Source organism: Pseudophryne corroboree, chromosome 6 (genome assembly GCF_028390025.1).
Source record: "Pseudophryne corroboree isolate aPseCor3 chromosome 6, aPseCor3.hap2, whole genome shotgun sequence".
Lineage (NCBI taxonomy): Eukaryota > Metazoa > Chordata > Amphibia > Anura > Myobatrachidae > Pseudophryne > Pseudophryne corroboree.
The window spans coordinates 280,082,298-280,098,990 of record NC_086449.1 but is presented as its reverse complement, the minus strand read 5'-3'; the positions used below and the strand labels follow the sequence as shown (position 1 = coordinate 280,098,990).

General features: G+C 50.0%; 1 protein-coding gene across 2 annotated transcripts in view; it reads right to left on the bottom strand.

Moving 5' to 3' along the window:
* DMXL2 (Dmx like 2) overlaps positions 1–16,693 on the bottom strand; it is a 401,239-nt gene that overhangs the window by 251,525 nt on the left and 133,021 nt on the right. For both annotated transcript variants that reach the window (XM_063926075.1, XM_063926076.1), the window contains exon 11: positions 16,329–16,591. In XM_063926075.1, the coding sequence (XP_063782145.1) occupies positions 16,329–16,591 (263 nt within the window). The remainder of the gene's footprint in view (positions 1–16,328; positions 16,592–16,693) is intronic.

Sequence of the window (16,693 nt, the reverse complement as noted above, 5' to 3'; positions counted from 1 at the left end):
TTGAAGTTCCGGGTACCAAGTCCTTCTTGGCCAATCCGGAGCCACGAGTATAGTCCTTACTCCTCTCCTTCTTATGATTCTCAGTACCTTGGGTATGAGAGGCAGAGGAGGGAACACATACACTGACTGGTACACCCACGGTGTTACCAGAGCGTCCACAGCTATTGCCTGAGGGTCCCTTGACCTGGCGCAATATCTGTCCAGTTTTTTGTTGAGGCGGGACGCCATCATGTCCACCTTTGGTTTTTCCCAACGGTTCACGATCATGTGGAAGACTTCTGGGTGAAGTCCCCACTCCCCCGGGTGGAGGTCGTGTCTGCTGAGGAAGTCTGCTTCCCAGTTGTCCACTCCCGGAATGAACACTGCTGACAGTGCTATCACATGATTTTCCGCCCAGCGAAGAATCCTTGCAACTTCCGTCATTGCCCTCCTGCTTCTTGTGCCGCCCTGTCTGTTTACGTGGGCGACTGCCGTGATGTTGTCCGACTGGATCAACACCGGCTGACCCTGAAGCAGGAGGCCTTGCCTGACTTAGGGCATTGTAAATGGCCCTTAGTTCCAGGATATTTATGTGAAGTGACGTTTCCATGCTTGACCACAAGCCCTGGAAATTTCTTCCCTGTATGACTGCTCCCCAGCCTCTCAGGCTGGCATCCGTGGTCACCAGGACCCAGTCCTGAATGCCGAATCTGCGGCCCTCTAGAGGATGAGCACTCTGCAACCACCACAGGAGAGACACCCTTGTCCTTGGAGACAGGGTTATCCGCTGATGCATTTGAAGATGCGATCCGGACCATTTGTCCAGCAGATCCCACTGAAAAGTTCTTGCGTGGAATCTGCCGAATGGAATCGCTTCGTAAGAAGCCACCATTTTTCCCAGGACCCTTGTGCATTGATGTACTGACACTTGGCCTGGTTTTAGGAGGTTTCTGACTAGGTCGGATAACTCCCTGGCTTTCTCCTCCGGGAGAAACACCTTTTTCTGGACTGTGTCCAGAATCATCCCTAGGAACAGCAGACGTGTCGTCGGAATCAGCTGCGATTTTGGAATATTTAGAATCCACCCGTGCTGTCGTAGTACTACTTGAGATAGTGCTACTCCGACCTCTAACTGTTCTCTGGACCTTGCCCTTATCAGGAGATCGTCCAAGTAAGGGATAATTAAGACGCCTTTTCTTCGAAGAAGAATCATCATTTCTCTGACGTCCTAAGTGGATGCTGGGGACTCCGTCAGGACCATGGGGATTAGCGGCTCCGCAGGAGACAGGGCACAAAACTAAAGCTTTAGGATCAGGTGGTGTGTACTGGCTCCTCCCCCTATGACCCTCCTCCAAGCCTCAGTTAGGTTTTTGTGCCCGTCCGAGCAGGGTGCAATCTAGGTGGCTCTCTTAAGGAGCTGCTTAGAAAAAGTTTTTAGGTTTATTATTTTCAGTGAGTCCTGCTGGCAACAGGCTCACTGCATCGAGGGACTTAGGGGAGAGAAGTTCAACTCACCTGCGTGCAGGATGGATTGGCTTCTTAGGCTACTGGACACCATTAGCTCCAGAGGGAGTCGGAACACAGGTCTCGCCCTGGGGTTCGTCCCGGAGCCGCGCCGCCGACCCCCCTTGCAGATGCTGAAGATTGAAGGTCCAGAAACCGGCGGCAGAAGGCTCTTCAGTCTTCTTGAAGGTAGCGCACAGCACTGCAGCTGTGCGCCATTGTTTGTCACACACTTCTCACCAACGGTCACGGAGGGTGCAGGGCGCTGCTGGGGGCGCCCTGGGCAGCAATGTAAATACCTTTTATGGCTAAAAAATACATCACATATAGCCCTTGAGGCTATATGGATGTATTTAACCCCTGCCAGATATTACAAACTACGGGAGAAAAGCCCGCCGGAATAGGGGGCGGGGCTTATTCTCCTCAGCACACAGCGCCATTTTCCTGCTCAGCTCCGCTGTGAGGAAGGCCCCCAGGACTCTCCCCTGCACTGCACTACAGAAACAGGGTAAAACAGAGAGGGGGGGCACTTTTTATGGCGATATTTTATATATTTAAGCTGCTATAAGGATACAACACTTATATAAGGTTGTTCCCATATATATTATAGTGCTTGGGTGTGTGCTGGCATACTCTCCCTCTGTCTCCCCAAAGGGCTAGTGGGGTCCTGTCTTCGATAAGAGCATTCCCTGTGTGTCTGCTGTGTGTCGGTACGTGTGTGTCGACATGTATGAGGACGATGTTGGTGTGGAGGCAGAGCAATTGCCGGTAATGGTGATGTCACCCCCCAGGGAGTCGACACCGGAATGGATGGCTTTGTTTATGGAATTACGTGATAACGTCAGCACATTACAAAAATCAGTTGACGACATGAGACGGCCGGAAAACCAGTTGGTACCTGCCCAGGCGTCTCAGACACCGTCAGGGGCTGTAAAACGCCCTTTACCTCAGTCGGTCGACACAGACCCAGACACGGACACTGAATCTAGTGTCGACGGTGAAGAAACAAACGTATTTTCAAGTAGAGCCACACGTTATATGATCACGGCAATGAAGGAGGCTTTGCATATCTCGGATACTGCAAGTACCACAAAAAGGGGTATTATGTGGGGGGTGAAAAAACTACCTGTAGTTTTTCCTGAATCAGAGGAATTGAATGATGTATGTGATGAATCGTGGGTTAACCCAGATAGAAAAGTGCTAATTTCAAAAAAGTTATTGGCATTATACCCTTTCCCGCCAGAGGTTAGGGCGCGCTGGGAAACACCCCCTAGGGTGGATAAGGCGCTCACACGCTTATCAAAACAAGTGGCGTTACCGTCTCCTGATACGGCCGCCCTCAAGGATCCAGCTGATAGGAGGCTGGAAACTACCCTAAAGAGTATATACACACATACTGGTGTTATACTGCGACCAGCCATCGCCTCAGCCTGGATGTGCAGTGCTGGGGTGGTCTGGTCGGATTCCCTGACTGAAAATATTGATACCCTGGATAGGGACAGTATTTTATTGACTATAGAGCAATTAAAGGATGCTTTTCTTTATATGCGAGATGCTCAGAGGGATATTTGCACTCTGGCATCGAGAGTAAGTGCGATGTCCATATCTGCCAGAAGAAGTTTATGGACGCGACAGTGGTCAGGTGATGCGGATTCCAAACGACATATGGAAGTATTGCCGTATAAAGGGGAAGAATTATTTGGCGTAGGTCTATCGGATCTGGTGGCCACGGCAACTGCCGGAAAATCCACCTTTTTACCTCAGACCCCCTCCCAACAGAAAAAGACACCGTCTTTTCAGCCGCAGTCCTTTCGGTCCTATAAGAACAAGAGGGCAAAAGGACAGTCATATCTGCCCCGGGGCAGAGGAAGGGGTAAGAGAGGGCAGCAAGCAGCCCCTGCCCAGGAACAGAAGCCCTCCCAGGGTTCTGCAAAGCCCTCAGCATGACGCTGGGGCTGTACAAGCGGACTCAGGAGCGGTGGGGGGTCGACTCGGGAATTTCAGCGCACAGTGGGCTTGCTCACAGGTGGACCCTTGGATCCTGCAGGTAGTATCTCAGGGTTACAGGTTGGAATTCGAGAAGTCTCCCCCTCGCCGGTTCCTAAAGTCTGCTTTGCCAACGTCTCCCTCAGACAGGGCGACGGTATTGGAAGCCATTCACAAGCTGTTTTCTCAGCAGGTGATAGTCAAGGTACCCCTCCTACAACAGGGAAAGGGGTATTACTCCACGCTATTTGTGGTACCGAAGCCGGACGGCTCGGTAAGACCTATTCTAAATCTGAAATCTTTGAACCTGTACATACAAAAATTCAAGTTCAAGATGGAATCACTCAGAGCAGTGATAGCGAATCTGGAAGAAGGGGACTTTATGGTGTCCCTGGACATAAAGGATGCTTACCTGCATGTCCCAATTTGCCCTTCACATCAAGGGTACCTCAGGTTTGTGGTGCAAAACTGTCATTATCAGTTTCAGACGCTGCCGTTTGGATTGTCCACGGCACCTCGGGTCTTTACCAAGGTAATGGCCGAAATGATGATTCTTCTGCGAAGAAGAGGCGTATTAATTATCCCTTACTTGGACGATCTCCTGATAAGGGCAAGGTCCAGAGAACAGCTGGAGGACGGAGTAGCACTAACCCAAGTAGTGCTGCAACAACACGGGTGGATTCTGAATTTTCCAAAATCTCAGTTGACCCCGACAACACGTCTGCTGTTCCTGGGAATGATTCTGGACACGGTTCAGAAAAAGGTGTTTCTTCCGGAGGAGAAAGCCAAGGAGTTATCCGAACTTGTCAGGAACCTCCTAAAACCAGGAAAAGTGTCTGTGCATCAATGCACAAGAGTCCTGGGAAAGATGGTGGCTTCTTACGAAGCAATTCCATTCGGCAGATTCCACGCACGAACTTTTCAGTGGGATCTGCTGGACAAATGGTCCGGATCGCATCTGCAGATGCATCAGCGGATAACCTTATCGCCACGGACAAGGGTGTCTCTTCTGTGGTGGTTGCAGAGTGCTCATCTGTTAGAGGGCCGCAGATTCGGCATACAGGATTGGGTCCTGGTGACCACGGATGCCAGTCTGAGAGGCTGGGGAGCGGTCACACAGGGAAGAAACTTCCAGGGAGTATGGTCAAGCCTGGAGATGTCTCTTCATATAAATATACTGGAGCTAAGAGCAATTTACAATGCTCTAAGCCTGGCAAAACCCCTGCTTCAGGGTCAGCCGGTGTTGATCCAGTCGGACAACATCACGGCAGTCGCCCACGTAAACAGACAGGGCGGCACAAGAAGCAGGAGAGCAATGGCAGAAGCTGCAAGGATCCTTCGCTGGGCGGAAGATCATGTGATAGCACTGTCAGCAGTGTTCATTCCGGGAGTAGACAACTGGGAAGCAGACTTCCTCAGCAGACACGATCTACACCCGGGAGAGTGGGGACTTCATCCAGAAGTCTTCCACATGATTGTGAACCGTTGGGAAAAACCAAAGGTGGATATGATGGCGTCTCGCCTCAACAAAAAACTGGACAGGTATTGCGCCAGGTCAAGAGACCCTCAGGCAATAGCTGTGGACGCTCTGGTAACACCGTGGGTGTACCAGTCAGTGTATGTGTTTCCTCCTCTGCCTCTCATACCCAAAGTACTGAGAATTATACGGCAAAGGGGAGTAAGAACGATACTCGTGGCTCCGGATTGGCCAAGAAGAACTTGGTACCCGGAACTTCAGGAGATGCTCACGGAAAATCCGTGGCCTCTACCTCTAAGACGGGACCTGATTCAGCAGGGACCGTGTCTATTCCAAGACTTACCGCGGCTGCGTTTGACGGCATGGCGGTTGAACGCCGAATTCTAAAGGAAAAAGGCATTCCAGAAGAGGTCATTCCTACACTGGTTAAAGCCAGGAAGGAGGTGACTGCACAACATTATCACCGCATTTGGAGAAAATATGTTGCGTGGTGTGAGGCCAGGAAGGCCCCCACGGAGGAATTTCAACTGGGTCGATTCCTACATTTCCTGCAAACAGGATTGTCTATGAGCCTCAAATTGGGGTCCATTAAGGTTCAAATTTCGGCCCTGTCGATTTTCTTCCAGAAAGAATTGGCTTCAGTTCCTGAAGTCCAGACTTTTGTAAAAGGAGTACTACATATACAGCCCCCGGTTGTGCCCCCAGTGGCTCCGTGGGACCTGAATGTAGTTTTGGATTTTCTCAAATCCCATTGGTTTGAGCCACTCAAATCGGTGGATTTGAAATATCTTACATGGAAAGTAACCATGCTACTGGCCCTGGCTTCAGCCAGGAGAGTATCAGAATTGGCGGCTTTATCGTATAAGAGCCCATATCTGATTTTCCATTCGGACAGGGCAGAACTGCGGACGCGTCCTCAGTTTCTGCCTAAGGTGGTGTCAGCGTTTCACCTGAACCAGCCTATTGTGGTGCCTGCGGCTACTAGCGATTTGGAAGATTCCAAGTTGCTGGACGTTGTCAGGGCATTGAAAATATACATTTCAAGGACGGCTGGAGTCAGAAAATCTGACTCGCTGTTTATACTGTATGCACCCAACAAGCTGGGTGCTCCTGCTTCTAAGCAGACGATTGCTCGTTGGATTTGTAGCACAATTCAACTTGCACATTCTGTGGCAGGCCTGCCACAGCCTAAATCTGTCAAGGCCCATTCCACAAGGAAGGTGGGCTCATCCTGGGCGGCTGCCCGAGGGGTCTCGGCATTACAACTCTGCCGAGCAGCTACGTGGTCGGGGGAGAACACGTTTGTAAAATTCTACAAATTTGATACCCTGGCTAAAGAGGACCTGGAGTTCTCTCATTCGGTGCTGCAGAGTCATCCGCACTCTCCCGCCCGTTTGGGAGCTTTGGTATAATCCCCATGGTCCTGACGGAGTCCCCAGCATCCACTTAGGACATCAGAGAAAATAAGATTTTACTTACCGATAAATCTATTTCTCGTAGTCCGTAGTGGATGCTGGGCGTCCATCCCAAGTGCGGATTGTCTGCAATACTTGTACATAGTTATTGTTACAAAAAAATCGGGTTGTTATTTGTTGTGAGCCGTCTGTTCAGAGGCTCCTACGTTTGTCATACTGTTAACTGAGTTTAGATCACAAGTTATACGGTGTGATTGGTGTGGCTGGTATGAGTCTTACCCGGGATTCAATATCCTTCCTTATTGTGTACGCTCGTCCGGGCACAGTATCCTAACTGAGGCTTGGAGGAGGGTCATAGGGGGAGGAGCCAGTACACACCACCTGATCCTAAAGCTTTAGTTTTGTGCCCTGTCTCCTGCGGAGCCGCTAATCTCCATGGTCCTGACGGAGTCCCCAGCATCCACTACGGACTACGAGAAATAGATTTATCGGTAAGTAAAATCTTATTTTCGGCCATTACCTTGGTAAAGACCCGGGGTGCCGTGGACAATCCAAACGGCAGCGTCTGAAACTGATAGTGACAGTTCTGTACCACAAACCTGAGGTACCCTTGGTGAGAAGGGCAAATTGGGACATGGAGGTAAGCATCCTTGATGTCCAGAGACACCATATAGTCCCCTTCTTCCAGGTTCGCTATCACTGCTCCGAGTGACTCCATCTTGAATTTGAACCTTTGAATGTAAGTGTTCAAGGATTTCAGATTTAAAATAGGTCTCACCGAGCCGTCCGGCTTCGGTACCACAAACAGCGTGGAATAATACCCCTTTCCCTGTTGTAGGAGGGGTACCTTGATTATCACCTGCTGGGAATACAGCTTGTGAATGGCTTCCAATACCGCCTCCCTGTCGGAGGGAGACGTTGGTAAAGCAGACTTCAGGAACCGGCGAGGGGGAGACGTCTCGAATTCCAATTTGTACCCCTGAGATACTACCTGCAGGATCCAGGGGTCCACTTGCGAGTGAGCCCACTGCGCGCTGAAATTTTTGAGACGGGCCCCCACCGTGCCTGAGTCCGCTTGTAAGGCCCCAGCGTCATGCTGAGGACTTGGCAGAAGCGGGGGAGGGCTTCTGTTCCTGGGAAGAGGCTGCCTGCTGCAGTCTTTTTCCCCTTCCTCTGCCCCGGGGCAGATATGAGTGGCCTTTTGCCCGCTTGCCCTTATGGGGACGAAAGGACTGAGCCTGAAAAGACGGTGTCTTTTTCTGCTGAGAGGTGACCTGGGGTAAAAAGGTGGATTTCCCAGCCGTTGCCGTGGCCACCAGGTCCGATAGACCGACCCCAAATAACTCCTCCCCTTTATACGGCAATACTTCCATATGCCGTTTGGAATCTGCATCACCTGACCACTGTCGCGTCCATAACCCTCTTCTGGCAGAAATGGACAGCGCACTTACTCTTGATGCCAGAGTGCAAATATCCCTCAGTGCATCTCGCATATATAGAAATGCATCCTTTAAATGCTCTATAGTCAATAATATACTGTCCCTGTCCAGGGTATCAATATTTTCAGTCAGGGAATCCGACCAAGCCACCCCAGCACTGCACATCCAGGCTGAGGCGATTGCTGGTCGCAGTATAATACCAGTATGTGTGTATATACTTTTTAGGATATTTTCCAGCTTCCTATCAGCTGGTTCCTTGAGGGCGGCCGTATCAGGAGACGGTAACGCCACTTGTTTTGATAAGCGTGTGAGCGCCTTATCTACCCTAGGGGGTGTTTCCCAACGCGCCCTAACCTCTGGCGGGAAAGGGTATAATGCCAATAATTTTTTAGAAATTAGCAGTTTTTTATCGGGGGAAACCCACGCTTCATCACACACCTCATTTAATTCATCTGATTCAGGAAAAACTACGGGTAGTTTTTTCACACCCCACATAATACCCTTTTTTGTGGTACTTGTAGTATCAGAAATGTTCAAAACCTCCTTCATTGCCGTGATCATGTAACGTGTGGCCCTACTGGAAAATACGTTTGTTTCCTCACCGTCGACACTGGAGTCAGTGTCCGTGTCTGGGTCTGTGTCGACCATCTGAGGTAATGTGCGCTTTAGAGCCCCTGACGGTGTTTGAGACGCCTGTACAGGTAATAACTGATTTGCCGTCTGTCTCATGTCGTCAACAGTCTTTTGTAAAGTGCTGACACTATCACGTAATTCCTTCCATAAGACCATCCAGTCAGGTGTCGACTCCCTAGGGGGTGACATCACTATTACAGGCAATTGCTCCGCCTCCATACCATTTTCCTTCTCATACATGTCGACACAACGTACCGACACACAGCACACACACAGGGAATGCTCTGATAGAGGACAGGACCCCACTAGCCCTTTGGGGAGACAGAGGGAGAGTTTGCCAGCACACACCAGAGCGCTATATATATACAGGGATAACCTTATATAAGTGTTTTTCCCTTATATAGCTGCTGTATAGATTTATCTGCCAAATTAGTGCCCCCCCTCTCTTGTTTTACCCTGTTTCTGTAGTGCAGAACTGCAGGGGAGAGTCAGGGAGCTTCCCTCCAACGGAGCTGTGAGTAAAAATGGCGCCAGTGTGCTGAGGAGATAGGCTCCGCCCCCTTCTCGGCAGCCTTTCTCCCGCTTTTTTAAGGAAAAATTGGCAGGGGTTAAATGCATCCATATAGCCCAGGAGCTATATGTGATGTATTTTTTGCCAAATAAGGTGTTTTTATTGCGTCTCAGGGCGCCCCCCCCCCCAGCGCCCTGCACCCTCAGTGACCGGAGTGTGAAGTGTGCTGAGAGCAATGGCGCACAGCTGCGGTGCTGTGCGCTACCTTATTGAAGACAGGACGTCTTCTGCCGCCGATTTTCCGGACCTCTTCAGTCTTCTGGCTCTGTAAGGGGGCCGGCGGCGCGGCTCTGGGACCCATCCATGGCTGGGCCTGTGATCGTCCCTCTGGAGCTAATGTCCAGTAGCCTAAGAAGCCCAATCCACTCTGCACGCAGGTGAGTTCGCTTCTTCTCCCCTTAGTCCCTCGGTGCAGTGAACCTGTTGCCAGCAGGATTCACTGAAAATAAAAAACCTATACTTAAACTTTTCACTAAGCAGCTCAGGAGAGCCACCTAGTGTGCACCCTTCTCGTTCGGGCACAAAAATCTAACTGAGGCTTGGAGGAGGGTCATAGGGGGAGGAGCCAGTGCACACCAGGTAGTCCTAAAGCTTTTACTTTTGTGCCCAGTCTCCTGCGGAGCCGCTATTCCCCATGGTCCTTTCGGAGTTCCCAGCATCCACTAGGACGTCAGAGAAACTGGTGTTAGTACACTGGATCTGCGCTCTGAATGCCTTGGTGGTCTAGTGGGGTCCCTACCCAGTGATAGTGTCCACACCAGCATTGCGGTCCGACTCCCCAGACCGTGGAGGGATCGCGGTTTAATGGCGTCTCCTGCCTAGGGGACCCTCTTACCATCTCCCCGTAGAAGCCACGTGATCCCGGAGAGCAGTCTGCAACAGTGCCTAGGTTGGGATGCCTCCACCGCAGGTACCCTGGAACCAGACCAACGTGAGTGTATGGCACCGCTTGGGAGGTGATGGAAATGCAGCACTGAATGTTACACTGACTTACAGTGCTCCCAGCTCAGTTAGCAAGTTGCTTTCAATGAAAAGCTTTCAGGACTGCTCAGTGCAGCTTCCCTGTTCAGTGACCTGCTGCTGCAGGCACAAAGCGAAAACTGAGCTCACACTGTCTGGAGGCGAGGTTATAGAGGAGGCCACTATGCATCATGGAACAGCTAAAGCTTTACCTGTTGGTGCCTCTAGATCCAGATCCACTCTACACCCCAATGTTTCCCTATGGAAATCAATGTACCATGCTGCAGAAAATAAGAATTTACTCACCGGTAATTCTATTTCTCGTAGTCCGTAGTGGATGCTGGGTACTCCGTAAGGACCATGGGGAATAGCGGCTCCGCAGGAGACTGGGCACAACTAAAAGAAAGCTTTAGACTACTGGTGTGCACTGGCTCCTCCCACTATGACCCTCCTCCAGACTTCAGTTAGGATACTATGCCCGGAAGAGCTGACACAATAAGGAAGGATTTTGAATCCCGGGTAAGACTCATACCAGCCACACCAATCACACCGTATAACTCGTGATACAATACCCAGTTAACAGTATGAGAACAACTGAGCCTCTCAACAGATGGCTCAACAATAACCCTTTAGTTAAACAATAACTATATATAAGTATTGCAGACAATCCGCACTTGGGATGGGCGCCCAGCATCCACTACGGACTACGAGAAATAGAATTACCGGTGAGTAAATTCTTATTTTCTCTGACGTCCTAAGTGGATGCTGGTACTCCGTAAGGACCATGGGGATTATACCAAAGCTCCCAAACGGGCGGGAGAGTGCGGATGACTCTGCAGCACCGAATGGGCAAACTCTAGGTCCTCCTCAGCCAGGGTGTCAAACTTGTAGAATTTAGCAAATGTGTTTGACCCCGACCAAGTAGCTGCTCGGCAAAGTTGTATAGCCGAGACCCCTCGGGCAGCCGTCCAAGAAGAGCCCACCTTCCTTGCCGAGAAGGGGGCAGTCCAGCCGCAGAATGTGCAAGCTGAATCGTACTACAGATCCAGCGAGCAATAGTCTGCTTTGAAGCAGGTGCACCCAACTTGTTGGGCGCATACAGGATAAATAGCTGTCCTGGAAACATAAATTTTCAGGGCCCTGACTACGTCCAACAACTTGGAAGCCTCCAAGTCTTTAGTAGCCGCAGGCACCACGATAGGTTGGTTCAGATGAAAGGCTGATACCACCTTAGGGAGAAATTGGGGACGCGTCCTCAATTCTGCCCTATCCATATGGAAAATCAGATAAGGGCTTTTACATGACAAAGCCGCCAATTCTGATACACGCCTGGCCGAAGCCAGGGCCAACAACATGACCACTTTCCACGTGAGATACTTCAATTCCACGGTTTTAAGTGGCTCAAACCAATGTGACTTTAGGAAATCCAACACCACGTTGAGATCCCAAGGTGCCACTGGAGGCACAAAAGGGGGCTGAATATGCAGCACTCCCTTAACAAAAGTTTGAACTTCAGGTAGTGAAGCCAGTTCTCTCTGGAAGAGAATCGATAGAGCCGAAATCTGGACCTTAATGGAACCCAATTTTAGGCCCATAGTCACCCCTGACTGTAGGAAGTGCAGGAAACGGCCCAGCTGAAATTCCTCCGTTGGGGCCTTCCTGGCCTCACACCACGCAACATATTTTCGCCATATGCGGTGATAATGGTTTGCGGTTACTCCTTTCCTAGCTTTAATCAGCGTAGGAATTACTTCCTCCGGAATGCCCTTTTCCTTCAGGATCCAGTGTTCAACCGCCATGCCGTCAAACGCAGCCGCGGTAAGTCTTGGAACAGACAGGGCCCCTGCTGCAGCAGGTCCTGTCTGAGCGGCAGAGGCCATGGGTCCTCTGACATCATTTCTTGAAGTTCCGGGTACCAAGCTCTTCTTGGCCAATCCGGAACGATGAGTATAGTTCTTACTCCTCTTCTCCTTATTATCCTCAGTACCTTTGGTATGAGAGGAAGAGGAGGGACCACATAAACCAACCGGTACACCCACGGTGTCACTAGAGCGTCCACAGCTATCGCCTGAGGGTCTCTCGACCTGGCGCAATATCTTTCTAGCTTTTTGTTTAGGCGGGACGCCATCATGTCCACCTGTGGCCTTTCCCAACGGTTTACAATCAGTTGGAAGACTTCTGGATGAAGTCCCCACTCTCCCGGGTGGAGGTCGTGCCTGCTGAGGAAGTCTGCTTCCCAGTTGTCCACTCCCGGAATGAACACTGCTGACAGTGCTAACACGTGATTTTCCGCCCATCGGAGAATCCTTGTGGCTTCTGCCATCGCCGTCCTGCTTCTCGTGCCGCCCTGTCGGTTTACATGGGCGACCGCCGTGATGTTGTCTGACTGGATCAGTACCGGCTGGTTTTGAAGCAGGGGTTTTGCCTGACTTAGGGCATTGTAAATGGCCCTCAACTCCAGAATATTTATGTGCAGGGAAGTCTCCTGACTTGACCATAGTCCTTGGAAGTTTCTTCCCTGTGTGACTGCCCCCCAGCCTCGAAGGCTGGCATCCGTGGTCACCAGGAACCAGTCCTGTATGCCAAATCTGCGGCCCTCTTGAAGATGAGCACTCTGCAGCCACCACAGCAGAGACACCCTGGGCCTTGGAGACAGGGTTATCAGCCGATGCATCTGAAGATGCGATCCGGACCACTTGTCCAACAGGTCCCACTGAAAGGTTCTTGCATGGAACCTGCCGAATGGATTTGCTTCGTAGGAAGCTACCATCTTTCCCAGGATCCGCGTGCAGTGATGCACCGACACCTGTTTTGGTTTTAGGAGGCCTCTGACTAGAGATGACAGCTCCTTGGCCTTCTCCTCCGGGAGAAACACTTTTTTCTGTTCTGTGTCCAGAACCATCCCCAGGAACAGCAGACGTGTCGTAGGGACCAGCTGTGACTTTGGAATATTTAAAATCCAGCCGTGCTGTTGTAGCACCTCCCGAGATAGTGCTACCCCGACCAACAACTGCTCCCTGGACCTCGCCTTTATCAGGAGATCGTCCAAGTATGGGATAATTAAAACTCCCTTCTTTCGAAGGAGTATCATCATTTCGGCCATTACCTTGGTAAAGACCCTCGGAGCAGTGGATAGACCGAACGGCAACGTCTGGAATTGGTAATGACAATCCTGTACCACAAACCTGAGGTACTCCTGGTGAGGATGGTAAATGGGGACATGCAGGTAAGCATCCTTGATGTCCAGTGATACCATGTAATCCCCCTCGTCCAGGCTTGCAATAACCGCCCTGAGCGATTCCATCTTGAACTTTAATTTTTTTATATACGTGTTCAAGGATTTCAAATTTAAAATGGGTCTCACCGAACCGTCCGGTTTCGGTACCACAAACATTGTGGAATAGTAACCCCGTCCTTGTTGAAGTAGGGGCACCTTTACTATCACCTGCTGGGAATACAGCTTGTGAATTGCCTCTAACACTGCCTCCCTGCCTGAGGGAGTTGTTGGTAAGGCAGATTTGAGGAAACGGCGGGGGGTAGACGTCTCGAATTCCAGCTTGTACCCCTGAGATACTACTTGAAAGATCCAGGGATCCACCCGTGAGCGAGCCCACTGATCGCTGAAATTTTTGAGACGGGCCCCCACCGTACCTGGCTCCGCCTGTGGAGCCCCAGCGTCATGCTGTGGACTTAGAGGAAGCGGGGGAGGACTTTTGCTCCTGGGAACTGGCTGTATGCTGCAGCTTTTTCCCTCTACCTCTGCCTCTGGGCAGAAAGGACGCGCCTTTAACCTGCTTGCCCTTATTGGGCCGAAAGGACTGTACCTGATAATACGGTGCTTTCTTTGGCTGTGAGGGAACATGGGGTAAAAATGTAGATTTCCCAGCTGTTGCTGTGGAAACGAGGTCCGAGAGACCATCCCCGAACAACTGCTCACCCTTATAAGGCAAAACTTCCATGTGCCTTTTAGAATCTGCATCTCCTGTCCACTGCCGAGTCCATAACCCTCTCCTGGCAGAAATGGACATTGCACTTATTTTAGATGCCAGCCGGCAAAATATCCCTCTGTGCATCCCTCATGTATAAGAGTGCGTCTTTAATATGCTCTACGGTTAGCAATATAGTGTCCCTGTCTAGGGTATCAATATTTTCCGACAGGGAATCTGACCACGCAGCTGCAGCACTGCACATCCATGCTGAAGCAATAGCTGGTCTCAGTATAACACCTGTGTGTGTGTATATAGACTTCAGGATAGCCTCCTGTTTTCTATCAGCAGATTTCTTCAGGGCGGCCGTATCCGGAGACGGTACTGCCACCTTCTTTGACAAGCGTGTGAGCGCTTTATCCACTCTAGGGGATGTTTCCCAACGTGACCTATCCTCTGGCGGGAAAGGGTACGCCATTAGTAACCTCTTAGAAATTACCAGTTTCTTATCGGGGGAAGCCCACGCTTCTTCACACACTTCATTTAATTCCTCAGATGGAGAAAAAACAACTGGTAGTTTTTTCTCTCCAAACATAATACCCTTTTTTGTGGTACCCGGGGTAACATCAGAAATATGCAACACATTTTTCATTGCCTCAATCATATAACGTGTGGCCCTATTGAAAGATACATTAGTCTCATCGTCGTCGACACTGGAGTCAGTATCCGTGTCGACATCTGTGTCTGCCATCTGAGGTAGCGGGCGTTTTAGAGCCCCTGATGGCTTTTGAGACGCCTGGGCAGGCACAGGCTGAGAAGCCGGCTGTCCCATATTTGGTATGTCGTCAAACCTTTTATGCAAGGAGTCGACACTGTCGCGTAATTCCTTCCACAGAACCATCCACTCAGGTGTCGACCCCACATTTATCGGCATTTGCTCCGCCTCCACATAAGCCTCCTCATCAAACATGTCGACACAGCCGTACCGACACACCACATACATACAGGGAATGCTCTGACAGAGGACAGGACCCCACAAAGCCCTTTGGGGAGACAGAGAGAGAGTATGCCAGCACACACCAGAGCGCGATATAACACAGGGATCCCACTATAAATGAGTGTTTTTTCCCTTATAGCTGCTTATATTATATATACTGCGCCTAAATTTAGTGCCCCCCCTCTCTTTTTTACCCTTATGTAGCTTGACACTGCAGGGGAGAGCCAGGGAGCGTCCTTCCAGCGGAGCTGTGAGGGAAAAATGGCGCCAGTGTGCTGAGGGAGATAGCCTCGCCCCTTTTCCGGCGGATTTCTCCCGCTTTTTCTGGAATTCTGGCAGGGGTATTTTTACACCTATATAGCCTTCCTGACTATATATAGTGTAGATTTGCCAGCCAAGGTGTATTATATTGCCCTCAGGGCGCCCCCCCCCCCAGCGCCCTGCACCCATCAGTGACCGGAGTGTGAGGTGTGCATGAGGAGCAATGGCGCACAGCTGCAGTGCTGTGCGCTACCTTGTTGAAGACAGAAGTCTTCTGCCGCCGATTTTCCGGAACACTTCTTGCTTCTGGCTCTGTAAGGGGGCCGGCGGCGCGGCTCCGGGACCGAACATCGAGGTCGGGTCCTGTGGTCGATCCCTCTGGAGCTAATGGTGTCCAGTAGCCTAAGAAGCCCAAGCTACCACCAGTTAGGTAGGTTCGCTTCTTCTCCCCTTAGTCCCTCGCTGCAGTGAGTCTGTTGCCAGCAGATCTCACTGTAAAATAAAAAACCTAAAATATACTTTCTTTCTAGGAGCTCAGGAGAGCCCCTAGTGTGCATCCAGCTCAGCCGGGCACAAGTTTCTAACTGAAGTCTGGAGGAGGGTCATAGTGGGAGGAGCCAGTGCACACCAGTAGTCTAAAGCTTTCTTTTAGTTGTGCCCAGTCTCCTGCGGAGCCGCTATTCCCCATGGTCCTTACGGAGTCCCAGCATCCACTTAGGACGTCAGAGAAACTGTAGTTACATCAATGAAGTTAAATCTATTCACATGCCGTGGTAATAAATGTTCAGTGAATTGTACTAGTTGGTAGGAGTGTCCTGCGACAGATGCAGGTACATTTATGGACAACAAATGCAATGCTCAATTACTGCTTAAATAAATAGTAAATGGGGATTATCATATAGTGATTTTTGGCTACACATATACAGCATGTTGGCACAAAGATGAAACCAGTTTAAAAAAAAAAAAAATCAGATTATACAATTACTGGTGCTAGATCTTCTAAACCTTAAAAATAGCACTGGCCTAGTAAAATGCCAGGATTCTACAAAGCTAAGGTATGCTGTGTATGTGGACGTGATATATTTCTAGCAGGGTATATGAGTTTTTTTTAATATATAGTTCCTTTGCAGATTCTGCAAGAAGAGCAACATTCCATTGAAAAATATAACTAAAAATAATACCTTCACTTGTCTAAAAATTCCATGATTGTACTCATCCAAGTAGTTTACATGCCACAATAAAAAAGTGCCATCCACAGGGTGAATAGTAAAAAGCATATCTGCGTTCTTGTTCCATTCCGTAAGAAGGGATTCAATCTTACGGTCTAATAACACTGTGGGTAGAGGTAGGTTAGCACTAGGTGAAGAGGCTTTAGTAATCAAATCACTGTCTGCTTCTTCATGCTCAGGAGAGCCAGCCAAGGATCCTCCACCCTCTGGCCCACCTAGAAGGAAGAATGAGACTAGGCTGTAGTAATCCACTAACTGGCAAGTTGATTGTACTAGCAAAAAAATACATAAAATATTTTTAATGATGTGACATTTAA